We start from the raw sequence: 19,655 nt of genomic DNA, 5'->3' as shown, positions 1-19,655 counted from the left end.
TGCAATCTTGGCTCACTGCAACCTCTGCCTCCCAGGTTCAAGCGATTCTCCTGCCTCAGCCTCCCAAGTAGCTGGGATTACAGGCATGCACCACCACGCCTGGCTAATTTTTTGTATTTTTAGTAGAGATGGGGTTTCACTATGTTGGCCAGGCTGGCCACAAACCTCCCATCTCAAGTGATCCACCTGCCTTGGCCTCCCAAAGTGCTGGGATTACAGGTGTGAGCCACCGTGCCTGGCTGTATCTCGAGATTTGTATAAAATTTGGTTTGTTCACTTTTGGGGAGAACTATTCCTTTATGTTGCCCCTTACTGATGCCCAGCTAATGTGTTTCTGGTTCTTATCAGACCTTCATCCCCCATCATCCCTAAATTCTTCAGTATAATCTAAGCATTATATTCACCAGCTCAATTTTGAGTAACAAATTTGTTTGAAATGCACACCCACACAACCCTGTCCCACACTGGCCTGTAGGACCTTTATGTCTTTCAGTTAATTTGTATTTCTGCAAAAGATATTTTAAAGGATTATCAAGGTTTAGAATTAAAAAAATGTTTAACACACTTGTTCATTTCCTCTTCTTTCCACTGAGCATCTCTAAACAATGTGATTTTCCTTTTAAGTCTTTCACACTTCAGAAAAGTACATTTACTCATGTTGTGATTCGTATCAGACAGTTTCTTACTCAAAGAAACACAGATATCAATCCTTATTCATACTTCGAAACTGTATTTTACCCTAGTCTGCCTCGGTTCAAAGGCCTAGTTTTGACATTACTGTGGCAAGTTACTTAAGGGCTCTGCTTTCATTTCCTTCTCTGTAAATGCAGGATGAAGACGCATGTATCTCCTAGGATGCCTGTGAAGAGTGAGTGAGACAGGACATGAAAGGCGTGTATTAACGGTGATAACTGTTGCCCTTGTGGGCATGTTATATAGGGCTGGCTCTAGGAAGAAACCTGTGTCTTTGCTCAGAAATCCCTGGAGCAACTTAAATGTCCTTAGAAGTGACAAGGCTCTCAATTATACCCAGTTAGTTCCATAAACAGGTTCTGGAAGACACACTAGACCTCAGCCCATCAGTTCTGAGTGAGGCACATACCTTGTGGGCTTGAGGTGTCCTTAACCCATTTATGCCTGAGGTTGCAATGTTTAAAATTTTTTTTTGAGGTTGCAATGTTTTAAAAAAAATTTTTTTTTTGAGACAAAGTCTTGCCCTGTTGCCAGGGTGGAGTGCAGTGGCACAATCTCAGCTCACTGCAACCTCCACCTCCCAGGTTCAAGCAATTTTCTTGCCTTAGCCTCCCGAGTAGCTGGGATTACAGGTGCATGCCACCATGCTCCGCTAATTTTTATATTTTTAGTAGAGACGGGGTTTCACCATGTTGGCCAGGATGGTCTCGATCTCTTGACCTCATGATCCACCTGCCTCAGCGTCCCAAAGTGCTGGGATTACAAGCAAGCCAAAGCACCTGGCCAATTTTTTGAATTTTTCCAATCATACCTTGGCAATGACCTTTAGCAGTAGGATATAATTAACTCCCACATGCTTAGTGTTCCAATAATGGAACACTAGATATAAATGGGTTTTAATTGGCTCCACAATTAACCACGACCAATATCTCTATCTCAGCTTCTGTTGATGCCCTAGCTCAGGGCTCTGCATTCTTTGCCATGGATGCCTCAGCCCCTTAAGGTGGATGTGCCACATGACGGGCAATAATATCTTGGTTCCACTAGCCCTTCTTAGAGCAGTCATAATGAATTCAATCATGACAGACACATGTAAGAAACTAGAATTTGCCTGTATGCAGCCAGAAACATGTCCATTTAACCTGGACACCTTTTGAGGAATATTCTCAGATTGTCCGCTGTTTCCAAGGCATTGTTCCTTATATACCTGTTTATGAATGAAAAGAAACATAAGGAGTGGGTACAAAGACTTTTTTCTATGAATGATTAAAAAGGCTAGAGTACCAATACTTCTCGAACCTTTGGTACTAAATGCGTTTCATGTTCTATATAAACGTAGAAAACATTTTACAAATCCTGTAAATAACCTGTTTATTTTTTATAGAAAGCCACAACAGAAAATGATTAGTATATAACCGTGTAAGAACATTTACATCCATACAATCAACAAATGCTTCAAATGCATGTTTTAAAAATAGTTTGAGTGTTAATTATGGGAGGGCTTTGATGGGATCATTTTGTGAACAGTTCGCTTTTATAACAAACTCAAGATGCAGCTTGCCAGCGAGCTCTTTTAGACATACGCATTTTTATCAAACTGTTTTGAAGGGTTTGTGGTTTTAAAATCTTCTCCACCATGATACTTTGTCCGAGAAGACATGACAGATGTGGCCCCATTGTATGCATATCTGAAAGGTAAAACATAGTTTGGTAGATTCTATTCTACACATAGGGCAAACAAAAATGCTGGAAGGAACTGTTAAACCCTGTCTCTGGCAATATCTAAATATAAGTCTTCCTCTTCCATATATAAATGTAAGTCTTCCTCTTTCTCAGATAGCTTTCTTCTCTCTTCTTGCCCCAAGAAGTATTTTCAGTATCATTTCTGAATAACTGGTAGGATGGAGAATCTCTGCAGAAGAAACTCATGACTTGGCCATTTGTTCAGTTACTCTCTTTCAAAACCATGTTTTAAAACTCATCTTCCTGGAACCTAGGAGACTTAGTAGAGGCCATCAACATTCCTGCCTACCTAGAGGAAAACTATGTTGATGAGGCCGAAGGGAAGAACATGTCCTCATATTCAGACCCTTATTTCTACTGACAGAATTTGCTTTGGAATATAATAATGGTAAAGCTTTTTAAAAATGAACCGTACTGCCAATGTTGCAGTCCTGGGTTTTGGAAGTTTCTAAGAATCACATGAACTATTTGTCCCACATGTAATGATTTAGAATAGCATTCTACTTTTTAACAGGTCATTTTTGTCTCTTTTTCATACCTGGGTGTTTTGTTGTTGTCAGATATTGAAAAGCAAAATATGATACCACCAATTATGCACAGTGAGGCTCCTGCCCATCCAATAAACAGAGCGGCTCCTAATTCATACCTGTGAGAAAGCATTACACAAGTATTACAGCTCACTTATTTGGGGAGTAAACAGTATTTAACACTGCTAGTCAACATTTACTAAATGCTCATTATGTTTTTTTGCTATTGGAAATTGTAAAGGAAATAATAACACCTTGTGTCTGTAAAATGCTGTAAACTCTCCCCAAAGTGTTTTTATAACCATGAAACCACCCCAACATCCTGAAAGGAAATGAGGGCATCCACGGGGGTAAGGTCAAAGGAAAAGTGGTCACAGCCAGGGTCTCCTGACTCAGCCAGCACCTTTCCTCTGCACTCTGCTTTAACCTTGCCAAGGTTTCTTTATTCTGCTTGCAGGACAAATCATTTAGGCAGACCAAGTTAGAAAATGAAAGGTAGCTTTTGCTTTCATGTTAGTTCAATTTAGTAAAAGTTTGTTGAGCACCTGCTATGTGCAAATTGTCACTAATCACTGCAGTCTAGTGGGGAGATGAATCAATAGCTATCATTTAGTGATAAATTGCTATTAAGCATCTGCCAGATGGCAAGTCACAGTGCTTTGCTAATGACCGCAGCAGGAGCAGATGCAAAGATAAATGAGAGAGTCCTTCCCCTGGGAAGGCCATAAAACAAAGGCATGAACACTGCTACTGAGAACAAAAAAAAAGATCACCTGCAGTAGTGGACTAGGAAATCCCTTTAGGGAAGGTGTGTCACCCAGAGAATAAGAAATGAGAAAAGTACACCAAGGCCAGGCGTGGTGGCTCACGCCTGTAATCCCAGCACTTTGGGAGGCCGAGTGGGAGGATCACCTGAGGTCAGGAGTTAAAGACCAGCCTGGCCAACATGGTGAAACCACATCTCTACAAAAATACAAAAATTAGCTGGGCCTGATGGCAGGTGCCTGTAGTCCCAGCTGCTTGGGAGGCTGAGGTGGGAGAATTGATTGAACCCAGGGGGTGGAGGTTGCAGTGAGCCCAGATCACACCATTGCACTCCAGTCTGGGCGACAGAGCAAGACTCTATCTCGAAAAAAGAAAAGAAAAGAACACTCAAATGTCAGGGACTGTGTGTGTTCTCATGTTTGTTTATCTGAAGAATAGGTTGGTTTTGGGTTTTTGTTTTTATAAAGAGTCTCTCATTTGGGTCCCATAAACTTCCATTGCAAGGCAAAATAAATCTAGGTGCTTTATAAAGCCAGAGTCAGAGGGTCTGTTTTGATCACACAGAATCCATAGAGGAGATGAGGCAAGGAGAGTAAGAGGTCAGGGGAAGGCAAGACAGGGCGCAAGGTTGGGTTCCTTCCGCAGGGTGCAGGGGAGCCAAGTTCAAGGGCCAAGGCCAGGCTTTGGTATCAGATTGAGGCCACAAAGTGCTGCCTGGGGTCTTCCTGAGCCTTGATGCACACCCTTCTACTTGCGGCATCACTATATGTGAACTCTGGCTCTGCACATGGGAAGGCTTTCTGGTGTGGTCTGAGTTGCAGGCAGAGTGATGTAACAGAGTGGGCCCGTCACTAGTCAGGGAAGCAGGACGCAGAGTGTGCGTTTAATCAACCATGCATGGTACTTGGCACTGGCATCCTATTTTAGTGATCCTCAAGATTTTAAGACACATACATCTATCAGGGACATGCGATTCAGTTGTGCATTTTTAATTGGGATTGAGTTATGTGCGTGTACAGTAAATGCTGCTCTGTGACCCTTTCTTTACTCACTCTTGTGTTGCCTTTCCTGGGACATCAGGGTGATTGATGGGGCAAGGAACAGCTGTGACAGAACAACTAGGGGGAAGCCCCTCCTCCTGCTCTGGAGCACTAACTGCTTTGGCATCCCAGAAACTTCAGCAGGTTCCCTTAAGGGGCAATGGCAGAGACAGAGGGTTGGTGTAGTGGGGGGAAAAACCTTCAGTCTTCACGCGCATGCGTGCGTACACACACACACACACACACACACACAGACACACACACACACACACACACACACAAGGACTGAGTAGGGAAGTGCACAGGTGAAAAAGAAGAGTTGGCCAGATCAGGAGTGTTGACCTGGGAGTTTCAGAAAAGATACTTTCATTAAATACTGTGTTACACATCTAGAAAGATGCCCTGGATTTCTGCAGTCAGTCCTGCTTTTATGTTGTTTTAATGAGATTATGCACAGACAACAAACAGCGTGCCTGCCAAACTGGAGGTGCACGTCATTTGGCCTCTGAAACACCTGGAAATCCTAGAAGATGGCATCAGATCTGTGTGTTGGCAGTCTTTCTACTGCTGACAACTAAATGAATGCGCACTACTGAAAAATTCTGCATGAAGTACACTATTATGGAATGATTATAATTGTATGACACTTTCTTTTCTCTATCTATCTTCTCTCCTGAAACTATAGCTTAATATTACTCTTGGTGTAAATATGCCATGGAAACATGGTCTGACATTTTTCTGAAAATATTGAGCTTCACTAAAATAGAATGCCAGTGCCAGATACCATCATTAATTATAAACAAATCTCCTCTAATTATTAATAGTAGTGGCCAGTTGGCATGAAGATGATAGAAATCATAAGCATAGCTTGGCACAATGAGTTCACTGAAAGAAACATTACAAACATAGACACAGTGTTGCTACAAATCACAGGATAAATTACCCAGGCAGATGACGAATTGGGTCTACGTTAATTTAAATCATATTGAAACTTTCTGGAGGAATTCAAGAATCATGAGTTTGGCTTATATTAATAACTTTCTAATACCTTTTTAAAATATATCCTTTTTATGTTTTTTTTTTTTTGTGAGATGGAGTCTCACTGTGCCACCCAGACTGGAGTTCAATGGTGCAATCTTAGCTCACTGCAACCTCCACCTCTGGGTTCAGACGATTCCCCTGCCTCAGCCCCATGAGTACCTGGGATTATAGGTGTGCACTACCATGCACAGCTAATTTTTGTATTTTTAGTAAAGACGGGGCTTCACCATGTTGGTCAGGCTGGTCTCGAACTCCTGACCTCAGCTGATCCACCCACCTCGGTCTCCCAAAGTGTGTAGATTACAGGCGTGAGCCTTTTTAAAAAAATATCTTAAGTCACTACATATTGACTCTATTCTAAGGAAAAAATCATTTCCATTTGAATTTCAGGGTGAATTATGTCAGAGAACAACATTTAATGGTATCAATTTAGAGATGATTTCAGAAACCACATGTCTACCCAAGTATTTTTTTTTTAACAATTTGGATGTGAAGGCTCTTGTGACATACTCTATCTCTTTTAGAGTCTTTTCCTTCCATCTGTTGAAAGACACATCTCACAAACTTAACAGTGACTTCAATTCACAGCTCTCAGTGTATATCTGGCAAAAACTGATGTGTGTTATTGAAAGCCAGGATTGAGAAAGAGATTAACGTAATTTCCACTCCAGTTTGTTCCCAAGGCACATAGTCTTTCACATTGATTAGGAGACTTACTTAGTCTCTGTCTGGAAATCTTTCTTCCTTTTTGGTAACACTAAGAAGCTGGTTTCAACACCTTGGTAAGATTATCCAAATTTCAGATTCTCTGTTGCAGGTCTTTCATGAGCAATATCCTCCTGGCCCTCAGCCAGCCTCCCTTCTCAGAGTGTGCCCTCTTTATGACCAACACCAAAGTTTCTTCATTATTCTGAAAGGTTGCAAATCTACATGACATTGGACCGATCCATATCCATGACTTGCAGGTTGAGGATGTTTAACTTCCACTTACGAAGGAAAACGTTGTTTTTAGAGGATCTTGGTTGATGGACTAATCAAAAACTGTATGTATTATACTTTAATAAAGTTACTGAGTGACTTTAGAACCGAGGAATGGGGAACAAATTTACTTCTAACAGAAATTAAATCACAGATAACCACACATAATTTTCCCAAAAAGGAAACCATAAGGATCTAAGGTGAAGATTCTCCACCCAGCTGTATGTGGTACCGTAAGCTGTTGCCCATGGCTCTCATTTCCTGTTGAGCGGCTACACCGCAGCTGCAGACCTTCATTCTGATGTGTTTCATACATCAGTTCATATTTTAGCCATGCCTTTAGAGTAATCCTAAGGAAATGGAATGCTGAACAACTCTTGTTTTCACCTCCTACTTTTGTCTTCCTGGCACCCCAATCCCTATTCTAATTTAGGTTTGCCATCCATGGGGAGCTGGTAGAGCCTCCTCTAGTTACCTCTACAGAAATGGCACGCCAGGTATTGTGCTAATCAGGTGCTCAGGGCAGATAAGAGGGACATGGCTCTGGCTCACAGATCCAGATTGGATAGTCTAGTGGGGATAGTCAGACATTAAACCAATAATTACAGTAAAGTGTGATGAAATAATAGAATTACAAGAGCATGTTTTTGCAAGGTAAACATTACCACAGTGCTCCCAAATACACTCATAAGTGGTTCAAGTCAGTGTCCATGCTAACAATAGCTACTGTTACTGTCAGGTCATTGTACTAGGACCTTTCTGTTCTAAGATTTTTTTTTTTTTAATAAACACTACCATATTCAATCTTCATCAAAAATCTGGGAAATAGGTATTACTATCCTCATTTTACAAATGAGGAAACTAAAGCTTTGGGAGATTAAATGACTTGTTCTTTCATGTCTCAGCTAAGTAAATAGTAGACCCAGGATTTAAAACCCATAACTGTGATTCCAAAATGAAAGTCTTAATTGGCACCATCATCCTTTTATGTACACTTTAGCTAAGTAAAAGACTTTATAAACATAAAAAAACCAATCAGTGCAGCATATTTTTAGTGTCATTTCAGAAAGATGGGAGTTTTCTCCCTCCTTGGCTCATTAAATTCTAAGTGGCTCAAGAGCTTCAGGGCATGGAATTTTTTTCTGAATGCCCTTGGGCTGCCTTTTCATCTGGTACAAAAAGAGGTGAGGATGCCAATTAAAATCAGGGCATGTTGGAGCTGAAAAAGGAAAGTGCAGCCCCTCCCAAAGCAAAACAAGATTGGTTTTAACAAACAAAAGCACCTCATCCTTTTTAGATCCCCAGAGAAGTGAAGTGACCTTGCAGATGGTCACAGAGCTAGGACCCAGGTCTTTTGCCATCCTTCAATACTGTGTTTTTTGCAAACATACTGTCCTGCTCCTCATTTTCATCAAGAGTAGGAACAGCCAAAAGACATTTTCCAATTACCTTAAAACAACTACATAAGTTTTTAAAAAAGAGTTTAAAATCCAGAAAGTACACTCATGTATTATCAAAGTTAACATTTCAAAATTGAATTCTATTGGTCTAACATAAAACTTTTTCTTCAATGCATCGTCTTACATTAAATGCAATCCAAAATCTATATAACTGCATGAATTGATTTTATTTTTATACAAATAAGTATTCTAAAGCAATTATCTGCATTTCCCCAAAATATACCTCATTCTTTTGGGGCCCCAGTTATGTGGGGTGCCCACTCACCCTGTGTATCTCTCTGAGGCTGCCATGGTCCAGCCTCCTTTATGAGACTCTCAGCCTCCCCCTCTGCTGGGTTCTCTCCTACAGTCTGGCAGATGCCAGAGGACTTCCTACTCAAGGATCCAACAAGACTTGAAAAATAGCAGCAGGTGCCTCCCAAATGGTGGCTAAAGTGGGATGGAATAATTTAAATTATAAGTGTCTACTTATATATGGAAACTTCATAGAGAAGTCATATTTAGGAAACTCAAAATAAAGACATCTAGGAGGGGGTACCTATACAAAAAACTGCTTTTCTGTGGCTAGATTATAACAGACACATACCCATTATCCTTCCATGCACTATGATTTTCATTAGGGTAGTTCAGAATTCTATAAATTGTATATTTTAATAACAGGTAGCATTTATTGATTACCTACCATGTGTCACTGTGGTGGATGCTTTATAGATGTTTTCTTTTTATTTTCTAAAATGAACATGTCTCAAGGATTTTATTTAGCTCAGTAACTAATTAGGGAAGCAAAAATATTAGGTCTGTGAAAAAAGTAATTCAGGTTTTTGCTATTAAAAGTAATGACAAAAACTGCAATTACTTTTGCACCCACCTAATACATTACAAATTGCCCAAAGGTAAATTCAGGAAATATATTTAGGCAATCAGGAATGCTGAAATAAATTTATAAATAGATATAAAACTGGTCTACACATATGTATGTATATTTAATTATGTACATATTTTATTCCTCCTATCTAATGGAAATTTCCTATCTTTAGACCAATATTTCCCCAATATGTTATTTTCTTTAACCCTCTAACATTCAGAACAGGAAATACTATCTCTGTTATCCAGTCAAGGCCACTGCATCCTACCTAAGATCACAGGAGAGCTAGAGCAAGGGCCAAGGCCAGGGCCAGGGCCAGAGCCAGGGCCGGAGCCAGGATCGCAGCAGAGTCAAACTCTAAAACCTGACTCTTCACCTCTCTGCCACCTGCCTAACAGTGTGTAAAGTGATCAGTGAGTGTCTACATAGGAGTTCTAATTCCTGCAAACTATTCACAGAAATTTAAAAACCATCCACCGTAGGACTAAATCTAATGTTAGCCAAAGTAAACTGTAAAAGGAACATCTCATGTTCCCAGAGTCACACAGTTCAATTCAAAACCAAATCTGTTGCTCAGCACCATCCATGCCATTAATCTCTATTGGTGTGTGGGGGGAGTTTGCTTGGCCTTGATCTTACGTGAGAAATGAGGCGCCGAGACAATACTCACAGTAGTCACAATAACAGGTCTACATGCAAACTTTGAAGTCTGAATAAACTGGCATCACAGAGAAGACTGTGCTTCAAGGTGGGAAATTCCTAAAATAACAAATACTGCCCTGAGATGCCTTAGGACATTGCCAGTACTGCTAAACATGTGTCAAGAATCCGTGTGTGGATGTGGGTATACATGGCTTTGTGCTGAAGTAAAAACATACAGACGGGCTTGCAACAAAAGCAGCCTGGGTCAATCAAAAGCGTATCTGACATTTCATTCAGTCTGAACACATTTTAGAATTGAACCAAGAGTATTGATCCAGTTGACAACCTTAAATGATTACTTATATCTAACTCAATGCTATAACAGAGACAACCAGTAATTTTTAAATTACACATGCCTTTATTGATTGATTGATTGATCGATTGATTGAGGCAGAGTCTCACTCACTCTGTCACCCAGGCTGGAGTGCAGTGGTGCAAATTGGCTCACTGCAACCTCCACCCGCTGGGTTCAAGTGATTCTCCTGTCTCAGCCTCTTGAATAGCTGGGATTACAAGCACCCACCACCACACCCAGCTCTTTTTTGCATTTTTAGTAGAGTTGGGGTTTCACTATGTTGGCCAGTCTGGTCTTGAACTCCGGACCTCAAATGATCCACCTGCCTTGGACTTCCAAAGTGCTAGGATTACAGGCATGAGCCACCACACGCAGCCAAGCCTTATGCTTTCATGCTTCGTGCCTTCTACTTCAGAGCCAAGTGTCTTAAAACAATTATCTCTTCTACTAGGTTTCCAACATTTCAACATAGATTTCTCTGTAGCTAACCTTAACAGACTAAATAAGGTAATGTACTATACATTAATATACTCTGCATTAGGGTCAGCATCCCTAAAAATAGTAGCTAGCATTTAGTAAGTAAGTGTTTACTATGTACTAGCATGATTCTAAACAGTTGAAGTGTACTATCTCATTTCATCCTTACAACAACCTCCTAGTATGTATTATCCCCATTCTACTGATGAGGGACACCAGGTACAGAAAGGATAAGTAACTTCTTCAGGGTTACACAGCTAGAAAGTAGCAGAGCGAGGTTTTACTCTCAGTGGCCTGGATCCAGAGTCCTTATTCTTGAACAGAGTGCCATGCTGCCTCTCCCTGTTCCTTTAGGCGGTCACCACAAGCACATTCCTTTTTACTATTCTAGGAGAGATGCAGATGGGCAGACAGTCCTACGCTACTGCAGATTTACCATCCTTGCTTAAGGGTCATGGAGCTTAGGTCAGCTACAAGAGATTCCAAAGCGCGCAATGCGTGGTTTTGACTTTTAGATGCTGATGGCTTTGTTTAGAAGAGCAGCCAATAAACAAGCAGGTGCAAACCACCCAGTAGGGTTAGGATGGAAGGAAGCATGAGGTGGAAAAGGGAGCACCCAAAACAGGGACACCCCACCCAGAATGCAGGTCCTGAAGGCTGATCAGAGGTTAGCCAGGATGTGAAAAGGAGAGGAGCAATGGGAGTAAGAGCTGAATTACCAGAAAGCAGGGCACACCGGCAGAAATCATGATACAAACTGGTCAGTAAAAACATAAGTAAGCGGGCCGGGTGCGGTGACTCACGCCTGTAATCCCAGCACTTTGGGAGGCCGAGGCGGGTGGATCACGAGGTCAAGAGATCGAGACCATCCTGGTCAACATGGTGAAACCCCATCTCTACTAAAAATACAAAAAATCAGCTGGGCATGGTGGCGCGTGCCTGTAATCCCAGCTACTCAGGAGGCCGAGGCAGGAGAATTGCCTGAACCCAGGAGGCGGAGGTTGCGGTGAGCCGAGATCGCGCCATTGCACTCCAGCCTGGGTAACGAGCGAAACTCCGTGTCAAAAAAAACAAAAAACAAAAACATAAGTAAGCAACAAATATTTAGTCCCCACGCAGAGTTTTAAGTCATTCTAGCACAATAAAAGCATATCAAAGTAATTCTGGTGATCTGAGGTGGCCTACGCTACTTCTGAACAAGCTGAAACCACTGAATAACATTTTCTTAATATTTAACAGTTGAACTCTGTTTTGTTCTTACCACTTGGCACTTATCTAGAATCTCCTATCTAAGAATCTATGAGATCAACATTAGTTCATCCTCCAAACAACCTCATGAATGGAACAAACTTAAATAAACAAATATTCATAATGTATTAAATTATAATAAGTACAGAAGAGAGAAATTAAATATCTCGACAAGGTCACCCAGTGAGGTCAATATTCTTTTCAATCTCACTCAGGAAAATCTGTATAATCTGGAAATGTACTTCTTACATTGTCTACTGTCCATTCAACTTGACAAGAATGAGAGAATTTGTCTGAAAGTAGGTAGTTGTTTATTTCTAACTACTAAATAGCCACAATGGTGAAAAGATTTTGCCTACTTAAGCTTAAATCCTAAAGTAGAAACCAAACAAATGCCAGGAATGAGAAGTGCAATGTGATTTTGAAAAGTCTGGAAATAAAAAAGCCTAGAGGATAAGACCCCAACACCAGAATAGAGAATATCTGGTCCAAAATATTAATGGTAAATCTCATCTAAGAAAAAATAAGTCTAAGTCTAGGACAATTCTGTTCTATTTCCTCAACCAGAGCCATTGATTAAATGGTGTCACTTTGCATGATTTGAAAAGTTTCTTAATGTTAATCAATTCTTATTTGGAATAGTTTCTCTAAGGCAACAAAGCAGGACATTCAGAAAGTTAGTGGACTGGACAACAAAACAATGGTGTGAATAACGTAATGACATTTCAACATCCTGGTATGGTGAATCATGCTAAGGAGTACCTATTACTACAAGCTTGTAGGAGATTTTTTTTAATTTGTTAGGTTTCATTTTAATAAAAAGGAGGAGGTCGGCTTGACACAGCCTAAAGGGAAAGGTTGAAAAACAGTTTTCAAGGCTTCACAAGAGCTCATGCGGGAGTCAGCAAACATAATCATAAAATGAAATGAAATCGAATGAAAGCAAGCAAACAGAAAGGAAAAATGGGGAAATAGCAGAACACAATGAAACTCTTTACAGATTGCAATTCTGTCAAATGATTGTAGCTTGGAAGAAAAATCTTCCCAGATACACGGTGGGAAAGGAAGGGCATTTAGAGGGACTAGCCACTGAACACAGAGTGCCATACTGCCTGCCGCGTGCCTGCTGCAATCTTTACTCCAGCTCCATGCTAGAAGGCACTCATTTTTTCTCATCAACAAAGCTCCCGTTGAGTTCCTTGCACATAGCAGGAATGTAGCAGGAACTTGGTTCATGAGCTTTAGTTGTGTTTTCCTAACCTGGGCAACCAAGATGTGCCTTATATAGAGTTGTCCTGGAAATCTACAAAGAAGATCCAGTTAATACAACATACAAATCTGAAGAAAAACAACAGCAGCAGCAGCAAAGCAAGAACAACAAAATCATGCTCTGAGGTCTAAACTATTTTCCAAAGTTTTAGGGTTTAGGTATTGGAGAGCAAGTATTTGCTCACCAGAAATTTAAACTGGAACATGTGGCAAATAGCTGTCTCTCACTCTGCTTCCTAAGGGCCCAAATCCACACACTCCTGCAGGGAGAGACGGTATTTAGTGGAGCTAGTTTTTGTAAGATTAATGTATGATAATAATGGGAAGAAGAGAGCCTTCTTGCTCCATCCTCTGGGAGGCTCCCTCTATCCACTGAGACAATGGGAAGCTTCTCTGTTAATTCTGAAAGGACTAGGTCTACAGATTAAGAATTTCACTTCTAGGTACTGTGCTAGGCAAAGAAGACAGAGTTGTACAGATGTTTTCTGACCTCAAGGAACTTAATTCTCATGCCAGTTGATTAAGACACCAATGAATAGTCAGAGCATTCCTATAGTGGCATCCTCCACATCCCATATATCTCCTTTCAACTTTCACAGCAATTCTATCAGAGGAGTACTATTATTTGTTTTACATACAGAATACAGACTGAAAGAGAGAGAGTGGGCAGAGATAGAAAGAGAAATGCCAAACTACAATGAGAATGGAATAGCTCAATGTACCAATAAGAATTTGAAAAAGAGGAAAACCTCTCATAGCACCTAATGACTGAACTGAGTTTAACCAAAATCTGAAAAGAGAATACGAAATTCCAATGGCACTAAACCGAATTAGGTGACTGACTGAGCTGCAGCAAGTACGGAAAACAGTCACACAAAGATAGCTTTAAGTTATTGTTTGTGGCCGGGCGCGGTGGCTCAAGCCTGTAATCCCAGCACTGAGGGAGGCTGAGGTGGGTGGATCACGAGGTCAAGAGATCGAGACCATCCTGGTCAACATGGTGAAACCCCGTCTCTACTAAAAATACAAAAAAATCAGCTGGTCATGGTGGCGCGTGCCTGTAATCCCAGCGACTCAGGAGGTTGAGGCAGGAGAATTGCCTGAACCCAGGAGGCGGAGGTTGCGGTGAGCCGAGATCGCGCCATTGCACTCCAGCCTGGGTTACAAAGAGCGAAACTCCGTCTCAAAAAAAAAAAAAAAAAAAAAAAAAAAAAAAAAAAAAATAAAAAAAAAAAAAAAAAAAAAAAAAAAAAAAAAAAAAAAAAAAAAAAAAAAAAAAAAAAAAAAAAAAAAAAAAAAAAAAGTTATTGTTTGTATACGAATTAACCTTGATCATTTGAGGAAAGATTCCACTGATTTTTAAGATATAAACAAGGATATCCTTAACAATTGTCAGGAAAATAAAAACAGTAACATAGAAAAGATAATACACAAAAGTCAGCGATGTGTTGAATAAAATAAACCATGAGAAATAAAGGTTTGTTGCATATTTATGATATCAAATCCTAAAACAAAACTATATCATTTAAATACAATATTTTATTTAAATATCATTAAAATGTTTCCCCTTAAACAGTATATGCAGCATATTTCACAAAATTACAAAATAATGGAATATTACAAATCATTCATTTTAAGAGCCAGTGTTCTGAGGTTCAACTGCCTGATTTAATTGACTGTTCAACCAGCCTACTTGTTTGGTCCAACTTCCCCTGAACACATTACTTGGCCTCTTTCCTCCATTAAAAAAAAAAAAAAACCAAGAGGACCTACTTCATAAGGTTATTGCAAGAATAAAATAAAATAACATAATAAAATAATATTTGCCATGCTCTGGTTGGCACCTGGTAGGGACTCAACTTGGGCTATTATTTTCATTGTATTTCATGATGTAAGCATTTACTATTTATGCATAAGCCACACTTAAGACAGAACTAGAAAATCAATTTCCTGAAGATTCCTAAAACCACCAGAAAGAAAAAAACCACCAGCAAAGCCCAGCTGACCACTTCAGTAATACGCTTCTTAAAAATTCTACAATATTTGACCTGATGTCTAAAATAAAATTCCAGCCTCCCTGACAGCAATGCACACATATATACGTGCGGCTTCCTAAAGAGGGAGGTAGATACAGTCTCTGATAAGTCAAAATATTTAAAATATTAATTCTGATTTGGTATCCCTGGGGTTTTCCCAATCCAAAGAAATAAGTCTAGGAAAACTATGAAAAGCAACAGCCAATAGTTTAAAAACAACACCAACAAGCAAACCAATCTGTTAATTCCAAAGCATTCATCTGCAACACAGACCAGCCACATCTGGGTAAAGCCACTGTCCTCCTACAGCATTTTTTAAAACCTTGCATCATGTACAGTTTCCTTATAAAGGCTTATTAGGTGAAGCTTGTTAAGACAGTAGTTAACAGAGCAAATTTAAAACACCCAGAAACTAGCATCTGGCAAATATAATTTTGAGTAGACAACAATCAAGGACAGCTTTTAATTTTCTTTTCTTTTTTTTTTTTTTTTGAGACAGAGTTTCGCTCTTGTTACCCAGGCTGGAGTGCAATGGCGCGATCTCGGCTCACCGCAACCTCCGCCTCCTGGGTTCAGGCAATTCTCCTGCCTCAGCCTCCTGAGTAGCTGGGATTACAGGCACGTGCCACCATGCCCAGCTAATTTTTTGTATTTTTAGTAGAGACGGGGTTTCACCATGTTGACCAGGATGGTCTCGATCTCTTGACCTCGTGATCCACCCGCCTCGGCCTCCCAAAGTGCTGGGATTACAGGCTTGAGCCACCGCGCCCGGCCCGAGCTTTTAATTTTCTATTCTCACACTGCATCATTCTTTTCTCCCTGTCTGACACTTTCACTTTACTTGACCTCAATTTTATGACGTAAAGCAGAGATGATGAAGCTTATAGTTCTAAATTTGATGTCTTGAACTATTTAGAGACAAGACACCATAACACTAGCAAAGTAATTAAATGCATCTTTTGCCTATGTGGCACATTACACATTTAATCTTGAATGATGTCATCGGTTACCATTTATCAGTATGTCTCACTTTCAAAAGCCATATAGGAAATTCATGTCTCTTAGTTGAAATTATTAATTTATATACATTTCCTGTGAGCTAGAAACAAACTGAGAAGAGTACTTACTTTTGCTCCACAAAGAGGGGGTCAAAGAATTCCGTTGTGATTTTGTTTGCATACAGGGAACAGCCAGTCATTGAGCACAGCCCTAACAAGTATCAGAGGGAAAGCACTATGGTTAGTGTGATTTCATTAACATCATCAAGTACCTTGTTTGGAAGAAAGTTACTATTTACCTGACAGTATGAACACAATCCCGGCCAAACAAGCAATCTTAGCTTTGGCTTTATCGGAGCCTCCAACTTTGGTACACTTCATTCCAAAGAGTGCAAATATGGAACCAAAGAAGCCCAGGCTGACAGCAGCGATCATAAGTCCTCTACATGCCTGGATATAACCTGCAATTAGAGTAGGTCATTTATGTTACATAAAGCGTGTGGCTGTCCAGGAAGAAATCCTCATTTACGTTGTCATTCTGGATGGTTGTTTTCCAAAAAGATAACTGTAATGGTGAAAACGTGGCAAGACAAGCAAGAAAGGAAAGCAAGTTAATCTACCGGAAGTGCCTGTTGTAGTTTTCACGCTGTGAAGTGCGGTTAATGTGCAATCCTCAGGATAGATCTCTGAGTGTTATCATTCCCATATTCACTGATGAGGAAACTGAGGCACACCAAGGTTATGTGACTTACCAGAGGTGAGTTCGAAAGTGGCAGACATGGATTCCATCCCAAATCAGACTACAAATTCCATATAACATTGCCTTTCACTGTGAAATGCACCATTAGAACTCTCTAGCTCCTCTGCTCATTGGACCTTAAAAGGGTATTTTAATGGTTTTGACATTATCAAATTATAAGATTTATAATTGGGCAGCAGAAAGAACTCCAAAGAGTCAAACCTCCCAATACTAGTGAAAGCTTATTAATAGGAGACTAACTGGAGTATCATCATGAACCATGGGGGGTCTAAGCCAGGAAATATCTTAGTGAAGTACTATTGTTTTCAGGGCATATATAATAAAACTGGGTTTTAAAAAGCACTGTTTTGTAAAAGAGTAATTTATAGTGATTAAATCAACTGTTCTCCTGCAAATGAATGAACACCTTTAAAGTAACCTAAAAAGTGGCCGGGTGCAGTGGATTACGCCTGTAATCCCAGCACTTTGGGAGGCCGAGGCAGGCAGATCACAAGGTCAAGAGATCGAGACCATCCTGGCCAACATGGTGAAACCCCGTCTCTACTAAAAATACAAAATTTAGCTGAGGCAGGAGGATCACAAGGTCAAGAGATCAAGACCATCCTGGCCAATATGGTGAATCCTCATCTCTACTAAAAATACAAAAATTTGCTGGGCGTGGTGGCACACGCCTGTAGTCCCAGCTACTTGGGAAGCTGAGGCAGGAGAACTGCTTGAGCCTGGGGTGGCAGAGGTTGCAGTGAACCGAGATTGTGCCACTGCACTCCACCAACCTGGACAACAGAGCAAGACTCCGTCCCACAAAAAAAAAGTACCCTAAAAAGTATGTTCTGTCAGTTCATTTGTTCATCCTTCCTGCGCTGTTCGTTTTCTTGGTCACATATTTTTACTTGCATAGTCAGGGTAGAGTGTAAACTTCAGTGTGGCTTTTTTCCAGGTTTTTACATTAACAGGGTTTAAACTAATAAACTTTTACCACATAAACCATTTTCATTTCAGCCTGAAACAATGCCATATTTCAATCTAAAATAGTAATAGTAGCACATACTGGGTGTAAGTAAATATTTGCTAAGCAAATGAACATATATACCTACACCAGGTTTACACTTGGAATTAAACTTTTTAACTAGAAAAAACCTCTTATGTGCCAAGATACAAGTTATTTATTATTGGTGTTCAAGCAAAGCCATAATAAATAATAATTCCAAGACCACGATAATCATGAATTTAGGGAATAAATACTAATGGCCTCCAGTCCATGTTTCTTTTTTCTTTTGTTTTTCTAAGACAGGATCTCACTTTTGTCACCCAGGCTGGTGTGCAGCGGCACAATTATAGCTCACTGCAGCCTCAAATTCCTGGGTTCAAGAGATCCTCCTGCTTCAGCCTTCTAAATAGCTGAAACCATAGGCACTTGACACCACCTGTGGCTAATTTTTAAAGTTTTTCAAGAGACAGAGTCTTGCTATATTGCCCAGATTAGTCTAGAATTCCTGGCTTCAAGCAATCCTCTTGTCTTGATCTCCAAAATGGTGGGATTACAGGCACGAGCCGCCGAACCTGGCCCCAGCCTGTGTTTCTTTGGAAAAGAATGAAATTGAAGTTTTACTCCAATTCCTTGGACCCATTTTTGAAGAGCAAACTGGAGCTGCTGTACTTAATTGTAAACACTTTAGCCTCTCACAAATGCAGACTGCAAGGACAATGACCTTCTCTTGTGTAGTGTGAACTATTTCCACACAAAAAGCCATTTCACCAACACTGTGGCTATCAAAAACAGCAAGCAAATTTATTTTAGCAAAACAGGATAATGGAGGCTTCTTTCATAGCAATTACTGTGCTGCAGGGCTATTTGGGTCTCTGCTGCCAAGTGCTGAAGCAGTTCTATTTTAAACTTCAGTCCTCAAGCTCCCCAGCCAGAGCCCAGACAGCAGGTAGAGGCAAGACAGGGAGAGGAAGCCTGTCAGTCCCTCACAAGATTCAACAGAGCCTGCGAGGATAACTGGTTCATCACTTCCCACCAGGGCAACTGGAACAGTGTGGCTTCATTCTTTTTGTGAAATTCATTTTAATCTATGGTTTGGCGGTTTTATAGCTGACTCCGACTGCAGTCATTAAATAAACAAAAAATGGGGCCTCATCTATTTATATATGCTCCTAGAAAACATTAGCATGCACCATAATTTGCGTTTCCTTTAGTTATCTTCCATGCTTTGTTAACAGAAAATGCAAGTTGTTGGGAATTTACCAAAGGTTAAATTCTATCATCTGGTCATTTAGAATGTGGAATGCATTTCCCAGATGATAAACAGTGGGTAGAATCCCAGGCATACCCATTCGACTCTTAATATGACAGGGAAAATAACAGTAGTCTTTAAACTCTATGTAATCACCACTCATAACATTTTTCCCCGAGTTTCTCACTCTGAGGTGTCCCATCCCAGCCTTGGTACTGGCAGCAGGACCCGCTTTGGTCTCTTGACACAAGCACGAGAGGAGAGGTGGGCAGGGCAGATTCTGATCTGGTCAGGTCCTTCTTTTGTGCCAACCAGAACCCGGATTTGGAAGGTGAGGTACCTTTCTCCAGCATGGACAGTAGCAATAACTTCCTAATTTGGGGCATGCACAAAGGCGGCAATTTACACCAGGCACGGTGGCTCACACCTGTAATCCCAGCACTTTGGGAGGCCAAGGCGGGCGGATCACGAGGTCAGGAGATCGAGACCATCCTGGCCAACACAGTGAAACCCCCGTCTCG

The 19,655-nt window shown here is 40.5% G+C and overlaps 1 protein-coding gene across 3 annotated transcripts in view; it reads right to left on the bottom strand.

Annotated features, from left to right (window-relative positions):
• Positions 1 to 2,047: 2,047 nt before the first annotated feature.
• CLDN10 (claudin 10) overlaps positions 2,048 to 19,655 on the bottom strand; it is a 167,823-nt gene continuing 150,215 nt past the window's right edge. For all 3 annotated transcript variants that reach the window (XM_017543573.2, XM_037743902.1, XM_017543572.1), the window contains exons 2-5: positions 16,437 to 16,598; positions 16,267 to 16,348; positions 2,975 to 3,082; positions 2,048 to 2,381 (exon numbers count right to left, since the gene is read on the bottom strand). In XM_017543573.2, coding sequence (XP_017399062.1) covers positions 2,267 to 2,381; positions 2,975 to 3,082; positions 16,267 to 16,348; positions 16,437 to 16,598 — 467 coding nt within the window. In that variant the 3' untranslated portion in view covers positions 2,048 to 2,266. The remainder of the gene's footprint in view (positions 2,382 to 2,974; positions 3,083 to 16,266; positions 16,349 to 16,436; positions 16,599 to 19,655) is intronic.

The sequence above is a fragment of the Cebus imitator genome, unplaced genomic scaffold (genome assembly GCF_001604975.1).
Source record: "Cebus imitator isolate Cc_AM_T3 unplaced genomic scaffold, Cebus_imitator-1.0 Scaffold158, whole genome shotgun sequence".
Taxonomy (NCBI): Eukaryota; Metazoa; Chordata; class Mammalia; order Primates; family Cebidae; genus Cebus; species Cebus imitator.
The sequence above is the reverse complement of the archived record's forward strand: the minus strand, read 5'-3'. Positions and strand labels throughout refer to the sequence as shown.